Below are 22259 nucleotides of genomic sequence, written 5' to 3'. Positions count from 1 at the left end.
CCCAGTCTGGCTGTGTGACGGTCTGAGAGTGGTCTCTTTTTGTCAGCCTCTCTGTAGTTTCATACGTTAAGTGAGTGTGCCAGCAGGTTTTGATGTGTAACGAAGTTTAATTTTGTGTGTTTTATATTTTTGACACAACACAACCTAGATAATTTTCTCAGGGCCTGTGACATATTGTAGGAATTAGTTTAAAAATGTGTATGTGCAAAACAATGTTATAAGTATATTGGTTTTAATTAATATAATTTTGGATAAACCAAATGTATTATAATTGTATTTGAAGGGTGATGTAGGCTATTTAATTTGGCAAATAATTAATGTATTATTGTTTTTGTTCAAGGGTTATTCATTTTATTTTTAAAAACCTTATTTATTGTTTCATTTTAAAGGATGTTATTTAAAATATCTTTATTTGAACATTGCTGTTTTATATTTAGTTCGTGTCTATTTTGTACCGTTTGTGTTACTCTGTATATTTCAAAAATAAATCCGGAGTAATTCAGTAGACCTACTTGTACTCTTGAGTACTTGAGTAGTCTTTTCACTGCATACGTTTTTACTCTTACTTGAGTAATTATAATCTTAAAGTAACTTACTTTTACTTGAGTACATTTTTTGGCTACTCTGCCCACCTCTGTCCCTAGAGGTGCTTTTAAACAATATATATTTTTTAACGTGTTATGATTTAAGTGGCTATTGTTTGTATTATTTTACACATTATATATAGATATTTTTTTAAATCATCAAGTAAGGGGAAGTGTATCAGTAATCAGTAATGTTTTTTAATTGAGAGAGAGAGAGAGAGAGAGAGAGAGAGAGAGAGAGAGAAAGCGAGAAAGCGAGAGAGCGAGAGAGACAGGAAGAGGAAGAGAGAGAGAGAGAGAGAGAGGGAGAGAGAGAGAGAGAGAGATAGAGAGAGAGAGAGAGAGAGAGAGAGAGGAGTGGTGGGTGCAGCTCAGCTCCACCCACTACAAGCCTGGAACAAGGGTCAAACACACAAGGAAGTTAACAACTCTATCCACTCGCATGTGTCTAAGGAGGAGCCGAGCCCTTATCTCAGTAATCAAATGTGTCTACGAACGTCCGATGCCTGTAATCATTGGTCTGCTGAATACTAGGAGACATATCCAGCACTCAAAGTCTCGGGAAGGTGAGAACCGCATGTTTTATTCATTGACGATGATCTTAATTCCTCTAGCCTAAAGAACGAGACTATGGACTGTATTGTTGAATTTCTGAGTAATAGGAAATTAAGTAGGCTAATAATAGGCTAAGCAAGAAAGTGGGCATAGGCTATATATCCTGTGTTAAATCGCATTATAGACTACTCTAGCTGCTGCTCAGCATGTCACTTATAATAAATGTATATTGTTTTAAAGATTGTTTTAGTTCATATTGATCGTTTGATTGACCCAGCCGCACAGAGGTGCGCGTCCTGCACCTGTCATACGTTCCGTTCACACTACGGAGATTACGGGGCATTTACATCACTCCAGCATGTGTGATTGATTGATTTTATTTTATTTGTGTATGGACATGACAATGACATTGGACGAACCAGATACAATGTTTTCAGTGTATTAGCATAAATGCTAGTTTACAAAAAAGCTCAACAGGCTGCTCTGTAGGCAGTCGCTGAACTATAACGGAATTATCGCAATTGAGGAAGGGGCTTCAGGAAATGGTCAATGAAATAGTTGCCTAGAGTGCTGCTGGTTCAGGAAGAATGAGTTTCCTCACTGTAATCGCATGTCTGATGTTTTGTGAAAGGATAGCCTATATCCTTAATATGACATCAAAGAAATAAGAAAAATAAACGAATAATTTAACAATCTTGTAGACCAAGCCTATGTTATGGACAGCAGGTGTCTTCCTTTCACCTTCGTTTCTGACCAATCTTAGTCTCGCAAAGCCAGACCAAACTACAGCAGGTAGTATGGTCTGGAAGCACTCTGTTTAGAGCCGTCTATTCGGGTGGGGAAACCGGGGGAAACTGGGCTAGCCTGTTTGTATTTGTTTAAACCAATCACAATCATCTAGGGCGGGGCTAACCCCGGGAAGCAGCAGCGGTGTCCTGCAAAATAGTGCCGGGGGGGGGGGGGGGGGGGGGGGGGACTTATTTTGATGGAACGTCTTCACGTCCAGAGACTGTCAGAGAAATGGCAAAAACCCGCAAACGCCACACAAAAACTATTAAAGACAAAAGGAAAATACATAGTGTGTTGCTTTCTAACCAGCATGTCAAGACACCATACACTTTAGCCCCCGAGGAGCTCACGGGATAACTTAACCGGGGTTAACTAGCCACGTAGTGTTATCTCTGGTAACATTATCATCGGCGGTTGAGAGGACGGCTACGGCGGTCGAGTAGAATTTTTAGCATTCGAGAACTTATGTCACCACCTCCTATCGCTGTAGTCAGAGCCGTAGTCCGTCTGTTTACAGGCAGAACAGGGTTTTGACGTTGTGAGCGCTACACCAACTGCAGCAAGTAGCCGTAAGAGTTGCTAGGTGATAGTGGAAGCCGTTGGAATCTTTCCCCGTCGCTAAAACACCGCTGGTTAGTCCCTAATTCACCAAAGAAAGGGAACGGCGGATCTTAATCTAGCTGGTTATAAGGTCTGGTGCTCAATTCAAACCCCCACGCTTCATTTTCCAGAGTTTAAGAGGGTATTTCTGCCCGGGGGTAGTTGTACAATGAAGTTGGACAGCTAGGCTAGGCTGCGTCCCGGACCGCCGCCGCCAATATTATTATCCCGAAGTATCGCCACACTTTATTTCTGTCTACAGTAATGTGACTTCTCACACCCTGTGTGTGTGTGTGTGAGAGAGAGCGTTGCACATAAGCACACGGGTTGACTGTGAGCGAATTGTTTCCGAATTTGAGGGGGATCACAATAGGGGAAAGCCAGCAACCGGAAAAGGAGGGGGCTGCGTCAGGGCTGCGTAGCTTGCCGCCGCAAGCGAATAGACGCTGGCGGAAGTGGTCATGCCAGACTAGACCAATCTTAACTGGAATTTTGGCATGACTAACGAAACTTAATAAACTAGACTTTCCTACTGCAAATCCCATGAGGCTCAGCCGCTGTGGCTGCGGAGAGGAAGCCGTGTATCAGTAGACTATATTCAAAATGCACCAGCTTTGCAGTTGCAAAAAAACTAATAAAAACGTAGCGCCATATCAAACTGACGCAGGAATTAATTTTTTAAGAATAGATTGAAAAAACACTATTCTCGACACGGTTATTGCTGTTCATTCCAGTCATCATGGGGGCATGTGACCAATTTGAGCTCTGTGATTGGATGTTAGACTTCATGCCGAAATGCACCTTGCTGTAGTTAACTTGTTAAGTTTTTATATACACATGCTTGTAGCCTCAAGGGATCTTCAAATAAAATGTCCCACTATTTATTAAGGCAATTGTTCATCGTTTGTAGGCCTACTAATGTTGTCAGGGGGAGAGTTTAATGCTGTGAATCAACAACATTGAAAATGTTAAGTATCCCTGTGAAAATGCTTTTTAAAATAGTCATCATTTATTATAAGGCCTATAGGCCTACTTATTTAAATGTTATGTGTTAAAGGGATAGTTCAGTATTTTTGAAGTGGGGTTGTAAGAGGGACTCTAATGCATAGTTAGTCTGTTACCTTTTCCACTGCTGATTTGCGGATTGATACTCTGCACTTCGTCCAAAAATCATTCAGTGAAATTTAGTATACAATTGAAAAGGTTTTTATTTGTTTATGTTTTTTTGAGAACTCACCAATCTAAATCAGTATTGACTATTGTAAGATGAAATGTAACTAAATTATTGAATCTTGAATGATCTGTTTACTTCCTGAAAGGAGGGACGTCTACTTCCCCACTCTATTTGCTGCAACTCATGATGTAGTATTCAAAGTGATCACATCAGTTTCCTTTTCTGCCTCCACAGATGATTTTGACGGCTTCCAATAAGACATCGCTCTTTGCAAAGACAGCTGCTGTTGCCCTTACCTGCTCTGTTCTTGCATTCTTTCTGTACTTTGAGCCTCCGACTCCTGGTTGCCCATCTACATTAGCTGAAGAACATTATGAAGGCATAGCTTCGAATGAAAAGCCCATAGTCCTGCTGTGGTCCTGGCCCATTGGTACCGTGTTTGATTTAAAAATTTGCGCTTCCCACTTCAAAATTGATAGCTGTGTCTTGACAGCTGATAGGTCCCTCTATAGCAAAGCTCAGGGAGTCATTTTCTACCATAAAGATATAGACTGGAATTTGAGGAACTTGCCAAAGGATCCGCGTCCAGCTTTTCAGAAGTGGATTTGGTTTCATGTGGAATCTCCAAAGAACACAATAAAGACACCAGGTCTGGACAACCTGTTTAACTTAACACTGAGCTACAGGAGAGATGCTGACATAGTGGTGAGGAACGAGCTCACTATCAGGGACCCAGGAGTGAAAGGTGACTTTGTTCTGCCCAAGAAAGACAAACTGGTGTGTTGGATTGTAACTAACAGAGCTGCATCCACTGGAACAGCCGTGAGAGAAAAATATTACCAGGAGCTGTCCAAACACATTAAGGTCCATCTCTTTGGAGGTATTACAGGTCACGTTTTAGGCTATGATGAATATTACCCAACTCTTGCCAGCTGTAAGTTCTACCTCTCATTTGAGAACTCCATCCACAAAGACTACATCACTGAGAAGGTGAACGGGGCCCTTGTGGCGGGGACGGTCCCCGTAGTTTTGGGTCCACCAAGAGAAAACTATGAGCAGTTCATTCCCTCTCACTCTTTCATTCACATAAATGATTTCCCTGATGCAAGGTCACTGGCAGAGTTTCTGCTCGACCTGGACAAGAAGGATGAGGAGTACATGCGTTACTTTGAGTGGAGGGAGTTCTACACAGCCACCCCTCATCTCCTTTCGACCCAAAATGAATTCATTCAACCCGTCTGCCTCGCCTGCGACCACATGTCAAGAGACAAGGAGTTCAGCGTAGTACATGACCTCTATAAGTGGTGGTTTGTATGAAATCCTCAATGAGAACAATCTTTGACAGTCGCTCACAACATAGGACTATTTGGGGATGTGGAGGACTATGGGCCTATGTCCACCGAACACTCTTTTTGCCCTGCAAGCCTGCGATGCATTCTGTATGGTAGGAGGCGAGGGCAGCGCGGACAGTAAAGGCGAAGGGGCACACGTAGCTCTCCGCCTTGAGAAGAGCACGTCTGGTGGACACAGGCCCTGACACGATAGGCAGTTAATCAATTAGCAGATCAACAGTATGTTACTCTGAAACATAATCTGTCAATTTTTGGTAAATATTGATTCACTGGTTCCCATTTTATTAAAATTAATATTTGCTGTTTTTTCAGTCTTCCATAAAACTACTTTCTGACATGTAATGGACTAAGAACATTGATTTAATGAACTGAAGTAAAGATGTGAAAAATAATCTGTGAGTACAAAGTATTCCTCTTGGAAGTTGATATTAAAGTGTACACTCATCCAAAATAGAAAAAAACAAAACAAAAACTTATTTTTCACTTGTCCCTGTTGGTATTTAACCATACAAGTTGGCTGTGGCTTGATTGTAATTGTCCACGTTTTGAAAAAATCAATGTTTTGCTCTAAGACAGTAGAGCTACATGGGATTTACTGTGTAGTTCTCACAACATTTAAGAACATTTCAACAGCAACAGGTATTTGCAAAATCAATGTCCACATCATTGCCATCAAAGGCAGGACAATATGTACGTCAAAAATTCACCAGTATGACCCAAGATGACAGTAGTTTAAGAAATGAATTGATTGATTGATTGATTTTATTTAACCATTTCATATACAAGAACAGCACTCTTTTACATTAAAATACATTAAAAAAAATCCTTGGATAAAAACACAAAAAAGCCCAAAGGCTTATTTCCATTGTGGTCCCTAGAATGTTGTGTGTATGTATACATAAACACAACATTCACTTCCATCACATCACTCATGCATTCTTCATGTTATTCACACACACACACACACACACACACACACACACACACACACACACACACACACACACACACACTCCTTTGTTAATTTCTTTGTTTTTGGTTGTTTTTTATTCTATCTATTGTACTGCATATATATATTCTTATGTTTATTTAATGTATTTACTTAATGCATTGCTTGCCTGTGGTTTTATGATTACACTTTGAATCTGTGATTATGTTTTATGTGTACACAAATAAAAAAAAAGGGTGAAAAATGAAGTTGTGGTTAGAGCGGTGGTTAAATAAACTTAAAAAAGAAAAGAAAAAAGTATTCATGTCAACTCCCCGGTATGGTAAAAGGTTAGCATTCAGAAGAGGATGAGGGGTTGTTGAGCAAATACAATTGGTTAACACACAATATACATATTGTATATAGTGTGTACTGTTAAAAGAACTGCATCTCTATGACTGAACAGTTACTCGTGTCATGTTTCTAGAAATGAGTGCTGTTACCATAGATAGTATATAAAACGAGTCCTCCCACTTTGATCGGTGTGGTTTTTCTTCCTGTGTGTTCCCTGTTCCTGTGTAGCAGAAAGAGTGGAGAAGGCGTGTCAGGAGGAGGTGTCGCAGTCTGCTACTGGCTATCTATCTTTCCTACGGGTGAAAAGGGATAAATATGTCACTGATTATTATAGGAATATTTCTACCGATCAACTGCTATTATATGAAGACTACAAGGATGTGGCAATTTTATATTTAGCCTTTTTTATTTTCTTTGCTTCCTTATCAGCACCTGCCTGGAAAGGTAAATATTTGACGTTGATTCTGAATGTCACGACAGTATTTCACAACTAAATTGGGGCCGCACGCCCTCTCGTTTTAAAGTCAGAAGTTGAACCATGGTCAAGATCTCGGCGCGGTGAAATTGGTTTTATATTCAACATTCGTTTATTTTTACACGTCAGAGTTGGTTTGGTGTTGATAACTATAAAAACCAGTGAGCTATTTAAAAAAAGCCTAAAATATGGATTCAATATATGATCTGACTCCTTTTGCCTTTACATTTTTTTTAAATGTTTTTCTTGAAAATAAAGGGTTGTGGGAACTCCACAGTGAGTTCATGAACACATTAGAAGTGGTTTGGTGGTTATAAAAACCAGTGAGCTATTAAAAAAGAGCCTTAAATATGGATGCAATATGTGCATTGACTACTTTTACCCTTTTTCTAAAAAATTTAAAGGTTTTTCTTTAAAACAAAGGGTTGTGGGAACTACAAAATTAGTTCATAAACACAACAGAAGTGGTTTGGTGTTGATAGGATGAATTTCCAGTGAGTTATTAAGAATAGAAAAAAAAGACGTTGCACTTTTGCGACGGTCCCTAAGCAGTCCGCTGCCGTATGGCACTAGAAAGTATATTTGGCGATGTTTCTTTGATCTTTCGCGAGACTCGCTGAGTTTGGTGAGTTGATCAAGCCTGTGAAATGTCAGTCTTAGTCTTCTGTACATAATAATACCATTCTGGAGGAAATTGGTGCGGTTTTCGTGACGCTACAGTTACAACCCCGGAAAATAGACGAATGTCGAATATAAAACCAATCTCACCCCCGGCAAGATCTCAACCTAAAAATGATTGACAGCGCAGTCTTACACAGAAAGCTACGCTATTGGTTAGGCCAATGTAACAGGTGGGGTCTCATTCAACCGTCACATTATGCATGAAGCTTTTGACCAAGTTTTCTAGAGAGTAGATTTATTGCTCACCCGCTCAGATGTGTCAATCTAGTTTCTGTTGTAGCCTACATCAAAAAGCAGCAACATTCACAGCTCCAAAGGATCAGGCAAGTAGGCTATTTTGACTTAACTTCTGCTTTGCACTGTACTGCGTTAAAATAGAACTATTGACACCAACCTTTTAGTAGAGGAAGCCTACATTTGGTAGGTGCAGTAGCATTATAATAGGCTACAAATTCGGATCCGTAGTATCAGCCCAGTCGTGTAGCCAGGTGATCGCCGCAGACGCACCAAGGAAGCTCCACGATTAGGCTACTATATTCGCAACATTGTCTTGGATACTTCATGCTATGTCTTTGTGACTGAACTTTGACTTTAGGCATTTGGTTTATTGCGCAAATACCGGCTCGAGAGATGTTACAAACGTTCACACGTTGCCGAACATGCAGAGAGACCGGGTCGTATTTCCTCATTCCACCGAAACCTCCTCAGCCACCGTGAGCAGAGACGTATGTGTGTAGGACCGAGTGGGTAGGCCTACCTATTGAAACATGTATTCAGTTCAGTTTGACAGTCAGGAATGAACATTATTAACAACGTCGTTTTGACTAGTCGTAATTTGGCTACTATCCTACATTGTGACTGGTCCATTTTATTCAACTTATGTAGACTATTACGTCATTCTGACTCGTTTAAAATACTTTGAAACGAAGCAGATATCAGCATAATAGCCTTTCACCGGAAATGAGTTAATAATTATGCAGGAATTGTGAACAACTCGATCAGGATGTTGTCACATTCGTGTTATTAGGTTATAGCATAAACTAAGGTAGATAGAGCCTATTATGTAAAAACTATAGGACTATAAAAAACAGCTTTTAAGGCCGCCGCTCCCTATACGCAGGGTACGCAGAGTGCGTAGGGCACCAAGTTCCTGGGGGGCCCCCAAAAACATTTTTTTTAATATATTTTTATTTTTATTTTTTTTTTATGAAAAAGGAAAAATATATGATCCGGGGGGCCCCCCAACATTGAGGTTTTTTAAAAAAACTTCATGATGATCATTACATTACAAAAAAATATATAAATTAGTTATGAACAGGCCCATTGTTGTTTTGTCTTAATTGTGCAACCTATCCAGGGGTGGATTACTGCACAGGCATACCAGGCACAGGCCCAAGGGCTCAGGGGGGCCCTTAGCCAGAGATACTGATAGTAACTTTTCATGTTGCATAGTCAAAGAGCTCTGTCACTGATGTCAATAACAGGGTCCAAAAAGGAATAGCCTAGATATAAGTATACTCATCAGAATGTAACAAGATAGAAATCATCATGGGCCGCTCAACTAGTAGGGGAGAAATACAAAGGCAAGTTAAAAACAACAGCATTACTAGCTCTGTGTAAGGGGCTCCATGAGGGGCCTTGAAGGCCCCCTCACACATACACAAATAAGCTTTGTGTGAATTCTAAATTGTTCATAAAAAGTAGCTATCCACCCTTTATCTGTTGAAATGGGCCCCTCCATCATAGAACATGGATCTGCAGACCAATCTACTTAACTGTTTTTACAGTTGCAGAGTAAAGAGTGCTGCCTGTTTAAGAAAAATCTGAAAAATAATGTTCCTTCATCTCAGGAGTTGATATAGCCTCTAAAATTTCCTCTCAAAGTGCACTAGATTGATGCATTTTACTTTAAAAAGGTAAAAAAAAATCAGGGGGGGCATACCCCCGAATCCCCCAACAGGGTCCCTCCAACAATATCCCAAAATCCTATGGGAAACACTGACTTCCTTAATATGTTTTTGCCATTAATTGTATGTATCTGTATGGAAATATCAGTGTACCTGACTGGATATTTACGAGTGGGGGGGCCCTTTAAGAGTGCTTGCCCAAGGGCGCATTATCTCATAATCCGTCTATGAATTTATCACTCAATTCCTTTGCAAAGGCAGTTAGTAGGATACGGGGCAACTTTTTTCACAAGTTAAGCTGTTCTTTCTATTAGTAAATGCTGTTTGCAAAAACTCATCACTACAGCAAATGTGCCAAAAAGTAGTCGCAGAGATCTTGCAAGGGCAAAAAATTTCCGCCTGCACCCTACGGGTGCGAGCATCTTGGTGTTTTTTTTTTTTTGTTAGGGGCGGGGGGTCACCACTGACAATTTAAGCTTAGGGCACCCAAAAGCTTAGCAGCGGCCCTACACTACAGCTGTCCGCTGTGTTAATGTAGAATGCTATTCGTGAAAGGGTTATTATTAAACGCACATTTAGTTAAATAAACTCAGAGATACTGATGATAACTTTTCATGTCGCATAGTCAAAGAGCTCAGTCACTCATGTCAATAACAGGGTCCAAAAAGGAATAGCCTAAATATAAGGAAATAAATCATCATGGGCCCCTCAACTAGTAGGGGAGAACTACAAAAGCAAGTTAAAAACAACAGCATTAGTAGCTCTGTCTAAGGGGCTCCATGAGGGGCCTTGAAGGCCCCCTCACACATACAGAAATAAGCTTTTTATGTGTGAATTCTAAATTGTTCATAAAAACTAGCTATCCACCCTTTATCTGTTAAAATGGGCCCCTCCATCATAGAACATGGATCTGCAGACCAATCTACTGTACTGTTTTTACAGTTGCAGAGTAAAGAGTGCTGCCTGTTTAAGAAAAATCTGAAAAATAACATTCCTTCTGCATCTCAGGAGTTGATGTAGCCTCTAAAATGTCCTCTCAAAGTGCATCAGATTGATGCATTTTATTTAAGTTACACATTTTCTTCCAGGGGGGCTTAATATGTGTTTGCCATTAATTGTATGTGTCAATATATTACAGAAGTAACTTAAAGTCATGTGGATCGGATTCCCATGAAAACCATAATAACATATGCAGCATACCCAGAAACACAACAATAAACATAGTAAGAGTATGATTTATTAATTATTTATTAATCTCCTCGGCTGAAAATGTCCTCGGCTGTTAAAGTCTTGCGTTGCTGTAGATGGGCCGACCAGATATTTCAATCCACATTTTCAAGCAAAGCCCGCGGTGTGGCAATTATTATTAAGAAAAACATAGATTTCAAACATATTTCTACAGTAAATGACCCGAATGGTCGTTTTCTTATAGTAACTGGGTACCTTTGCTCTGTTCATGTAACACTTCTTAACATTTATGGCCCAAATATGGATGACGCTGCCTTTTTCCGTAAAACTTTTGATATGTTACCTGATCTCACGGGCACAAATGTGATTGCTGCAGGGGACCACAATGTAATCCTTGATTGGCATATGGATAGGTCATCAAAGAAAACAAGCTACCCCTCTAACTCATCTTCAGTTCTGAAAAACCTGATTTCAACAACTAATTTAGTTGACATCTGGAGAATACAGCATCCCACAGACAGAGACTACTCCTTTTTTTCCAAAATGCATAATTCGTATTCTCGTATTGATCATTTTTTATTAGACTCAAAACTCATACCCAATGTAATAGATACCAAATATCACAACATCCTGATCTCGGATCATGCCCCAGCGGCCATTATTCTTGACTTCGGGAGATTCAATTCAAACAACGAGCTAATTGCCGGCTACGCCCCTCACTGCTCAACGACAATAATTTTTGTAAATACATGTCGGGAAAAATCACTGACTACACCTTGTGGAAAACTTTTAAAGTGGTCATGAAAGGTTATATAATTTCATATGAAGGGTCTTTAAAGAACTCTAGAGTAAGACGTTTAAAAGATATTGACTTGGAGCTCACCTCGCTGGAGACATTGTACAGAAACACAAATAACCCCCAAACTCTGCAAAATATTCTTAGCCTTAAATACGAGTATAACACCATTCTAGCGAGTCAAGTGAGTGACCAGCTTCTCAGACTTAAGCAACATTATTTCAATTAGGGGATAAACCACATACTTTGCTGGCCCGCCAGCTCAGAGGGCAACAAGCCAGCAGATCCATACATACAATAAAATCCAGCAGAGGTGTGGCATTAATTGACCCGAAACAGATAAATAATTGCTTTAAGGAGTATTATCAGGAGCTTTATAAATCCAAAGCTAAGGGTGATATCGACGCATGGTTAAAAAAGCTAGACATACCAAAACTAGACAGCGCCTCCCGCGAGGCCTTAAACTCTGAACTGTCCCCTGCAGAAATCACAGACGCTATCAAATCACTGCATAACGGCAAGAGCCCTGGGCCAGATGGCTTCGTAGTTGAATTTTATAAGAAATTTGCTGACCAAGTAACCCCGATCTTGCACAGAATGTTCTCCCACTCAACCGAAGCGAACAGACTCCCACCAACACTGTATAACGCAAACATTTCTCTCTTGTTAAAACAAGACAGGGATGAAACTAACCCGTCCTCATATCGACCAATTTCTATGCTTAACTTGGATTTCAAAATTAACAAATTCTGGCAAATAGACTAAACAAATTTATAGAATCCATTATTCACACAGATCAGACCGGGTTTATCCATATTTTAATTTTTTAATGTTAGGAGGGTCCTAAATATTATGTATAACAAATTCGACAGCTCTTCCAAACAAGCTGTTTTATGTCTGGACGCGGAAAAGGCTTTCGACCAGGTTGAGTCGGGGTACTTGCTCAAGGTGCTGGAGGAGTTCGGTCTGGGGGCCCCTTTCATTTCATGGGTGCGCTTAATATATGCCCATCCCACCACCTCCATTCTAACAAACCAGGAAAGATCCACACCCTTTTGCCCTTCAGAGGGGCACGCGCCAGGGTTGCCCCCTCTCGCCGCTCCTCTTCGCATTGGCCATCGAGCCCCTAGCTATTAGCATAAGCGGACACGCACTTATAAAGCCAATATCACTAGGTGGGACGGACCATAAGATCTCTCTGTATGCAGATGACATCGCCCTTTTTGTAGCCGACCCCGAGAATTCCATCCCTCACCTACTCCAGCTAATTAATTCCTTTGGCGACGTCTCAGGCTACACCATAAATTGGCAAAAAAGTGAACTCTTGTCTTTAACAGCAAATCTGGACTCAACATTCCTAGCCAATATGCAGTTTAAAACAAATCTGGTCAGTGTAAAGTATCTGGGCATCAAATTATCTAAAAACCCAAAGACACTTTTTCTTTCAAAGGTTTTTTTATTAAATGCCAATTGCAAAGGAATTGCAGCACAATGGGTACAAATGTTTTCCCCTTTTTTTCCCCCGAACACCCCCTTTTCAGTTAAATTTTACAGAAAGATTGAACAAACTGAAGGAGAACATAGAGAAATGGAGAACATTACCGATCTCCCTTATTGGCCGTGTGAACGCAGTAAAGATGGTCTCCCTGCCGAGATTTCTGTATCTATTTCAGAATGTGCCAATTTACATCCCTAAATCTTACTTTAAGTCAATTGATTCCATTATAATGCCTTTCATTTGGGGATATAAAGCACATAGGATCTCAAAAGCCCACCTTTAGAAATCCAGGGAGCATGGCGGACTGGGGTTACCATGTTTTTTACATTATTATTGGGCTGCCAATGCTAGAGTCATGGTGTATTGGCAATTTACATATGAAAAAGATGTTAGAACTGAACTGCCCCCCTGGTTGGCCATTGAAAAAAGCCTGGCCCCAAAAACTTCTCTTACTGCCCTCCTTTTCTCTTCTCCCAGACCACCTGCCTCCTTTAGAGGAGACCACTTTATTCTATCCAATGGTCAGAGAATTTGGAACCAAATTAGGAAGGCCTGTGAACTACAGAGCACGACCATACATGCCACACTTTGGCATAACCATGCCTTCCCCCCATCGTTCACAGATTCAGCATTTATAGATTGGAGCCGAAAGGGAATAATAACGGTAGAGGACCTTTATATAAATGGCCACTTTGCTTCATTTGATCAGTTAGTATCAACGTTTTCACTGTCGAAAGCTCAATTCTTCAGGTATCTACAGTTGAGGAATTATGTCAGACAGAATATACCATCCTTTGAGTCCCTGCCCGCAGTGGATCCATTGTCCAAAACTTTGCTAGGCTCACCAGAAGCTAAAAACCTGATTTCATCCTTTGTGGGAATATTTTTAGACCGGCAGGACAAATCCACTTTAAAAATAAAGAAAGCCTGGGAAAAAGACTTAAAGAGGACCTATTATACTACTTTTCTAGTCTTAATTTCTTGTTTTACACTGCTATAGAGCAACCTGACACGAATCACATCACAAAAAACTATGTAGATTTTCGGGAAGCTCTTTCTCTTATTTTGGCGATCCAGCACGTCCTGTCAACACTTGAGTGTGTGTGCTTCGGCAATCTCCGCTCCCTCCGCCTGTGATCGGCCATCTCCGCTCCCCTCCCCCCCCTCCTGCAAACCCCACTCCGTTGTGATTGGTTACCTTCCTTCCGGAACACTTTCAGTGGCGGGAAGCGCGAGCATGGACCTATAAGGGCGCGAGGCAGACGCGAACAGGGAAGTGACAGCATTACCATACATGGAAACATCCGCGTGGTGACTTCACAAAGTTACATGCGACGTCACAAAGTTACGGAAGGTTAGACCGCTTTGAACACGTGACTTCTCGACTGGCTAGAATAGTGTTTAGTGCTCTGCACAGACACCCCAGACGGTCAGCAGGGAATACGTCGAAATGCATGTAAGTCATTATTTGATAATTTAGTATAGTTAAGCATGACTATGAATCATCATAACAACGTTTATAGGTCATAAAAGTCAAAAAGCATCATAGGTCCGCTTTAAACATTGGAATAGCTGACGATGTCTGGGAGGGAGCGCTAAAAAGCATAAAATCCTGCTCTATAAACTCGAGGCTTCAGTTAATTCAATTCAAGGTCACACTTAGATTGCACTATTCTAAGGTTAAACTGCATGGCTTTTTCCCCAAGTCTTTCACCCTTATGTAACAGGTGTAAGATTGCAGAGGGTACACTTGCTCACCATTTTTGGGAATGACCAAATCTTCACAACTTTTGGTGTCTTGTATTTAAATGGTATTCTGATGTTTTGGATGTTTCCTTGACCCCTGACCCGGAAACCGCCCTGTTTTGCCATTACACAGCCCTGGAAAGATTGGATCATGAAGCACGTACAATCATAATTTATGGCATGGTAATTGCCAAAAGATGTATGTTAAAACTGTGGAAATCCAACCTGGCCCCTCGGTTCGAGGATTGGCTGAGGGAACTTGTGGGCATTTTACATGTTGAAAAGCTGAAGTACGAGATGTCCGAACACCATCACAGATTCTCCGCAGTATGGGGCCCAGTGCTCCTGCACTTAGGAAAATAGACTGTGAGGTTTGCCCCAGTTTTGTTTTTGTTTTAGCTTTGTTTTGTTTTTTGTTTATTTACAGCTTATTTTCTTACAAATTGTCTTATTTATTTATTCATTTATTTATTTCACTTCTGTTTATAGGGGGGAGGGGGGTATGTATTGTATGTAGGACTGCAACTAACGATTATTTTAACTAACGATAATCGATTAACCTGTCGATTATTCTCGATTAATCGATTAGTGTTTTGGTACGTAAAATGTCAGAAATTGGTGAAAAATGTCAATCAATTTTCCAAAGCCCATGCTGACGTCCTCAAATGTATTGAAATGTCCAACACACACGGATACTTCAGTTTACTGTCATAATAGGATTAGAGAAACCAGAACATTTTCACATTTGAGAAGTTGAAATCAGAAAATTTGGAAATGTCCTACTCAAACATTTCTCAAAACGATTAATCGAGTGTCAAAGTAGTTGGTGATTATTTGAACAATCAATTTATAATCGATTCATCGTTGCAGCTCTAATTTTATGTGTTTACTTATTCTGTTTGTTTTATGTTTGTATGTAAAAAAAAAATGCAAAAAATCACCAAAGTAAAAGAAAATAAAAAGTCTTGCGTTGCTTATAAGAAATTATTAACACAATCCCGATGACACATCTGACTCACCACAGCACACAACCACTAAAATAACTAGACCAACTACACCACCACAGCATTGTATTAATATCTGTTGTATAACCGCAATTTCAAGCTCCACATGATGTTATTGTTTTAGACTTCATGGCAACTTCCTTAACTTAATACTGCCCATAATAATTTCATTTGAAGAGGTTACCTGCTAGGCATCTTCCAAGGGGAACAGAATGGTAGCCAATCTGTGACAGAGGGAAGGTTTGAAAAGAATGTGTTGCCAGTGTTTCTGATTATTTGTTTATTTTCTTCTTTTGTTGCAGGTTAAACATGGCATGCCCTTCTATTTCTTTGGTCCTACGAGTCACCCTGATTGCGACTATTGCACTGGCTGGAATCATAGTACTGATTCTAATGTACCATCAGTCAATCCCATCTCCAATGTGTCATCCTACCCCAAACAGGTCCAAGCGGCCGCACAGACCTGTGGCGTTGAGCGATGCAAAACAGCCACAGAGCGTTGCGGGGACGCAGCAGAAGGACAAGCCCCTGATGCTGCTGTGGTTCTGGCCTGAAGATAAAAAGTTTGACTTTCAGGACTGTAAGACGCTCTTCAACATGGACGGCTGTCACCTCACAGATGATAGATCTTTGTACTCCAGAGCTCATGATGTTTTGATATTTCACAGAGCTATCAAGGACGACCTCTCCAACCTCCCTACCTCACCCAGAGCCGGAATTCAGAGATGGATCTGGTTTAACATGGACTTGCCTAAGAACACACGCAGGATAGCAGGCATTCAAGGCCTTTTTAATTTGACTCTGAGCTACAGGAAGGAAGCAGACATCCGCGTACGCTGGCAACTGACTCACAAGAGGAACACAGACGAAGATTTTGTGTTACCCAAGAAGGAGCGATTGCTCTGTTGGATTCTGGATACAGAGGACCTCGATGCAAAATCGGGGGAGGGCTACAAGTACTTCCAAAAGCTTGTTACCCATATCAAAGTGGATGTTATTCACACTTCCTCTGGCAAGTTTTTGAACGGTGAAAACTATTTCCAGATTATCAGCAGCTGCAAGTTCTACCTCTCCTTTGAGAATTCAGTTGACAGAGATTACATTACAGAAACGTTCAATGGACCTCTCGCAGCCGGCACTGTGCCGATAGTTTTGGGCCCACCGAGAAGTAACTATGAGGATCTTGTTCCAGGCTCTTCCTTCATACACGTAAATGACTTTTCGGATGCCGAAAAACTAGCCGAGTTCCTCCAGACACTCGATAAGGACAGTAAGGCCTATGAGAGATACTTTGACTGGCGGCAATTCTATAACGCCAGACGCCATCCTACTGAGCAGAATCGTGAATTTGCACACGCTATCTGCCAGGCCTGTCAGGATGTGGGCCTGAAGAGGGTGTACAGAGATATACCTGATCTGTACAAGGGGTTCATGTAGTGATTCTTTTATATTGATGCTCTGTAGTGATTAAAATGACCACCATTTTTAGGGGGGGTTTTGACACGAGGTATGTGCTTTTTAACCACTGATTGCGCTATTGACACTTTGTTGGGGCTGTCTACTGGTGCTCCTTGCGATTTTTGTTTTGTTTTGGCTTGTTATTCTGATCCCCATGGTGAAGAGGTAAAGGTACTTACCTATGGGGCCAGCTGATATCACTCCTCAGAACTCCACTACTAGCTGAAAGAAGAGCCCGCACCCTGACCAGTTACAGGGAAGACGTGGTGGGTGTATTTTTTTATTTTATTTTTTGTAAACTTTTTTATTTACGTGATGCCGGACAAGACAGGTGAAAGACATAACATTAGGTGAGGTACATGACAATTTAAGTGCTCACATTTAAGACAGAACGGACGAGACAAAAACAAGCAGGAGGTCATTGCATATTTTTACATTGTTGTTGACAGGCTGTGTGTGTGTGTGTATACATACATATAAACAACAAAAAAATTAAATTAAATGAAAAAATTAAAAATAAATGATAACTCAGTACTAAGAAATGAATAATCATCATAAGAATGTAATGATAAGAATGGCATTTTCTGTTGTTTAGATAGTATTAATTTCCATTATGGTATTTTAGACTTTTGATCCACAGTTTTGAATATTGTCATAAGGTAATTAGATAATTGGGAGAGAGAAATCAATAATAAAAAAATAAATAAAAAAATAAATCAAAGTTTTGCAAAAACAAGCTTAGTAAATGATGTGAGCAGTTATAAGGGAGACCGTGTTGAAAAATGGCTATCGTTATCCATATTGACAATACTGATAAACAAAAATTATAGAAATAAGAGTCATAATCATAGATAAATAAGAGCAGAGAAACAAAAAAAAACTAAAACTTATCTTGTGTTGTTATTGTGTAAATTGTGTTATTGACCGCTTAGTTCATAAGTGAACTAAGCGGTCGCTTGGGGGCCCCCTCCAAAATACATTTAAAAAAAAAATAATGTGTTTGATTTTGACATCATATTATGCAAATGTAAGTCATCATACAAAAAAAGGAATAAAATGTTTTGGTCTAGATAATTAATAGCCTAAAAATGTAATCAGTTCATCTGGGAGGTAATCCGAAATTATCTGATCATGTCACGTTCACATCCATGCACAGTGTGTATTGAGTTTATTTAAAAACAATTGGAAATGGGGCTGCCCTCAGTTGCCCTTGCACTGTGTATAGTCTATAGCCTATTTGGAAAAAAAGATACAGTAGCTGGACAACAGAGTTCTTCTGCTTCGTTCCTCTCACTGCATTTAATTGCATTCATTATATTACAGAGAAATACAGTATGTCCCGTAAAAGAAAAAGAGCTCCAAGCCCAACCCAGAGGACCCTCCATAATATTTTATTTTATATTAATATTCTTATGGAAAATCCATGTGTCCTTCTTCAATAGCTTCTAATTAATCTGACCCAGTGTCTCCAAATTATTTATTCACACAAAATTTCTCAGATTTAGCCTCATAATTTTCCTCTCAAAGTGCACCAGATTCGTGCATTTCACTTTAAAAAGGTTAAAGAAATCTCCCGGGGGGGGGCATACACCAGGACCCTCCTAGGAGGGTCTGAATCTCGCCTGTCTAATATTTTCGCACAGCTGCACAGTGGAGGCACTAGCGGAAAACACTGGGTGTGTGAATGATATTTAACAAAGATCTATAGTTTCAGCAGCGCTAACATTGGAGAGGGGCCCCCTAATCATATTTCGCTTAGGGCCCCATGAAGGCTTGGGCCGGCTCTGCGACAATGCAATGATGAATGAGGAAGGAGGAGGCCGAAATATCAACCGTTTCACCCCTAACATCGTCATGGGGAATGTGAAGTCCCTGGGGGAGCTAGAGCGACGAGCTATAAGGACACGACCCCAGACGCCAGCCTCTCCAGTGCAGTTGGAAGAAGAAAGGAGGAGGAATAGCAACCATGGATACGTCACTGTAAAATGATCTTGCACTGCAGTCTACTACACTGTCATTTTTCTCTGGTCTATTTTATTTGTTCCTTTTAGAAATCAGGTTTTTAAACAGGGTCTTGTGTTTTATAACCCATCTTTATTCTCTTTTGTGTCTCCTGTAGAGAATAACTGTTTTGTTGCTGGACGGTGACCCCTATACTTCAACTCCAAAGCTTTGGAAACGCTTTCCGCTTCTGATTAAATATTTCCCTTCAATTGACACTTTTAAGGCAAAACCAAATACCTATGCTTTTTCAATTGGTTTCAGTTTGCTATCTCTGTAATGCAGAATTTTACATCTTTAACTTTTTATAACTCCATCATACAAGTTATTTGTATCTGACATTTGTGCACATATTCTGGTATTGCCTAATACTATATCATTGCCATTTATTGTTGTAATTCGTCCTTATTTTTTCTAAATGTGTGCCTTTTTTTCGCTGCTAATGTCATTTTACCAGTGTTCGGGATTAGTGAACTATGTAATCAAACTAGTAGTTAATTGACAGTTGGAAGTAGCTCAACTGCAAATGTCTCCCTTGGGTAGCTTTGCTGTAGTTCTTCTTCCACTGTGAAGTCATATAGTTTGCAAAGCTGTGCCTTCAAAGAAGCTTCCACAACACTGCATTCCACTATTGCTGTGCTGTTCACTTTGGTTTGTACATCATTTTTGTCACCTCCATTGGGTTTAAACCGAACGTGCTATATCAATTACCTTGACCTGACTTGACTTGACTTGAAATAAACTTGCCTTTGCTACATTTTCCTGGATTATGTATGTATTTGTTTGTTTTTGCCAGTAACCCAAATATTTAAATAACTGAAACAGTTTATTCTACTGATCCAGTGCCTGTTAGTATCGTTATATGTTTTAATATGTTCAGCAGCTGAATGGACTGCCCTGCATCATTAATTGCTCGTATAATGATGTTTGAATGTGTCCACATGGGGGCCGGCCGAGGCTCTGCAACATGATGGGCTCCTGGCTTGCGGCCGTGGATTGTGCGCGTAGCCGTGCGTGTGTGTGCGTGTGTGTGTGTGTGTGTGTTTGCAGTTAAGTACCTTGGACAGCGCAGGAAAGCTACACACGCACTTCAGCAAGCGGAGGAACTTCGGCAGGGCGCTCTCTCTTTACAACCCTTTTGCGTGTTATTTGCGAGTTCCGTCGACCCTTTTACTCCCCTTGGATAAACTTGTTGGGATAACCGCTCTTTCCCCGTCGGGCATGAAGCGGTAGATCCGCGCGCCGACCTCGGAGCACCGAGAAGCGGGCTCCTCTGTCCGCCGCCTGCCGCCTCCTCCTGCTGGAGCTGGAGAGATGCCCGGGGCAGGATGTGCTCCAGCCGCAAGATCCTGTGGAGCCTGCTCCTACTGTCCGTGGTGGAGGTGGGCCTGGGTGTGGCGAGCATCGTCCTGGGAGCCGTGGGCATCAGCTGGGTTCGGGGCACGCACAAGCCGCAGCAAGGGGACGCGTCCCCGGTCTGGAGCGGACTCTGTGTACGTCCTGACAACAACTATTTCAACCTCACTTTTGCTTATTAGGTCCCAGAGAGGATAAATAACTGCGCGGATGTTGTGAAGGATATAGAGGCACAGCTAAAACGTATACTTACACTTCTGAGGAATATTTTGATATAATATGTTTTGGGGGGTTATGGTCACATGAAGTTAGCTGCATGGACGTAATGAGTTATTCATGCTGGAGAATAAGTGGTCTTTTAAACGCAAAGGTATGATTTCGGTCTACATTGAAATAGGGTGAATTGTTTGATTATAATTTTTAGGGAAAATACATGGGTTCATGTAGATGTGTTTTAAGGCTAAAGACTATGGAAGGTGAATAGGGTAAACATTTTAACTATAGGCTAATAGATGTCATCATGAAACTTTGACAGTTGATTATTTATATTAAACAATAATTTTGTGTGACAATTTTTTCAGAAATGTTTGGAAAATATGCAAATGTTGCAATATATATAACTAATGAGGCTATGCGTGCATATCTTTAAAAAAAAAATCTACACGTTTGATAAAGTCAGAGATCAAATCTTTATTTCATTTTCACAACATAATGTTCATCGTTTTTACAGAACATATTTTGGATACGGTCTTTTCATTTTATAAATAAATAAATACTACGAGACATGGCTGTAGGAACATGCATTCTCGGCATGTTTAAGAACAAATAAACAAACAAAATGTACCATGAATTAACAACATATGAACAAAACCTTCGGCAATTATAAACATCAGAAGTGCTAATAATGATAATGGAACGTATAGTTGATTTAAGTGCTTTAGAAGTTGAGATTTTTGGTTCAGAGTATTGAAAACAATTATAATGTTGATATAATGGACGTAGATGGTTTTATAGGAGAAATGTATAGATGCAAAAAGATAAGGTTTTGTAGAATAAACGCCTACATTTGGACCTTTTATTTATACTGGTATAGCCTATGAAAGAATACATGTTATTGGAGCAAAATAGACAATATTCTCAAAATTGACCAGTGCATGAAAAAAACAATGTGTTTGCCTGCAGATATCATTAAAAAACACGTAAATAATCTGAACAAAAATGTGCATATTTCTTCGAAAGTTTTAAAATCTTCATTTTAAAAAGGGTGGTGGGCTTATATGTGGTTCAGGACTCTTTTGAGGACACAGTGAAGACTAAACGTGTTGGTGCTGGTACTTAATGTGAAGGCTTGAGGTGTTTATCCATTAGATGTTAGAGAGACACACGTGGTCTATACTAGATGCCTCTGTGCTGGAACTTAAGATTGGTTTTATTTATTCATGCCTGAATGGTTGCTCTGCTATTGTTAGGGCCAAAGCTTTCACACACAATCCTCCGTTCTCTCTTCTTCACATGCCTCCTGACATTGTCATTTATTTGGTTGAGAGAGCGATGAACTTGACATTTTTAGTAGGCCTACCTATATGTGAGTTTGAATTGACTTATTTCCTGTGACTGCTGCTCCAGCTAACACTGTGTGTAGTTTAGCTATTGCTGAAAAAGACTGAGAGTGACATATTTGTTTTGCCCAAAGTTGGAGTATGAAAGACACTCATAAGGTGTGTACAATAAGGTGTGCGTACATCAAGGGAGAATGTGGCTGGGTAGGTTGCATATTTGAGCCCTGCTGCGTGTGAAGCTGCAATGCAACTTG

The 22259-nt window shown here is 40.3% G+C and overlaps 3 protein-coding genes across 3 annotated transcripts in view; all 3 read left to right on the top strand.

Moving 5' to 3' along the window:
- Positions 1–1034: 1034 nt before the first annotated feature.
- On the top strand, positions 1035–6466 carry LOC307263697 (4-galactosyl-N-acetylglucosaminide 3-alpha-L-fucosyltransferase 9-like). Its single transcript, XM_080044916.1, has 2 exons — positions 1035–1150; positions 3937–6466. Exon 2 carries the CDS (start codon positions 3937–3939, stop codon positions 5017–5019), a length of 1083 nt encoding a protein of 360 aa, XP_079901042.1. The 5' UTR covers positions 1035–1150; the 3' UTR covers positions 5020–6466.
- Positions 6467–7715: 1249 nt separating this feature from the next.
- LOC307263822 (4-galactosyl-N-acetylglucosaminide 3-alpha-L-fucosyltransferase 9-like) lies at positions 7716–19836 on the top strand. The gene is made up of 2 exons (XM_080045085.1): positions 7716–7815; positions 15934–19836. Exon 2 carries the CDS (start codon positions 15941–15943, stop codon positions 17066–17068), a length of 1128 nt encoding a protein of 375 aa, XP_079901211.1. The 5' UTR covers positions 7716–7815; positions 15934–15940; the 3' UTR covers positions 17069–19836.
- Positions 19837–20418: 582 nt separating this feature from the next.
- Positions 20419–22259, top strand: part of tmem196 (transmembrane protein 196) — a gene marked incomplete at both ends in the record, with an annotated part of 6910 nt that continues 5069 nt past the window's right edge. Inside the window, one exon of the mRNA XM_080045066.1 lies at positions 20419–20583. Coding sequence (XP_079901192.1) covers positions 20419–20583 — 165 coding nt within the window. The remainder of the gene's footprint in view (positions 20584–22259) is intronic.

Source organism: Ammodytes marinus (genome assembly GCF_949987685.1).
Source record: "Ammodytes marinus genome assembly, chromosome: 17".
NCBI lineage: Eukaryota > Metazoa > Chordata > Actinopteri > Uranoscopiformes > Ammodytidae > Ammodytes > Ammodytes marinus.
The sequence above is the reverse complement of the archived record's forward strand: the minus strand, read 5'-3'. Positions and strand labels throughout refer to the sequence as shown.

Excerpts from the sequence above, each read along its gene's own strand:
- LOC307263822 (XM_080045085.1), top strand. The coding sequence starts at position 15,941 with ATGGCATGCCCTTCTATTTCTTTGGTCCTACGAGTCACCCTGATTGCG.
- LOC307263697 (XM_080044916.1), top strand. The coding sequence starts at position 3,937 with ATGATTTTGACGGCTTCCAATAAGACATCGCTCTTTGCAAAGACAGCT.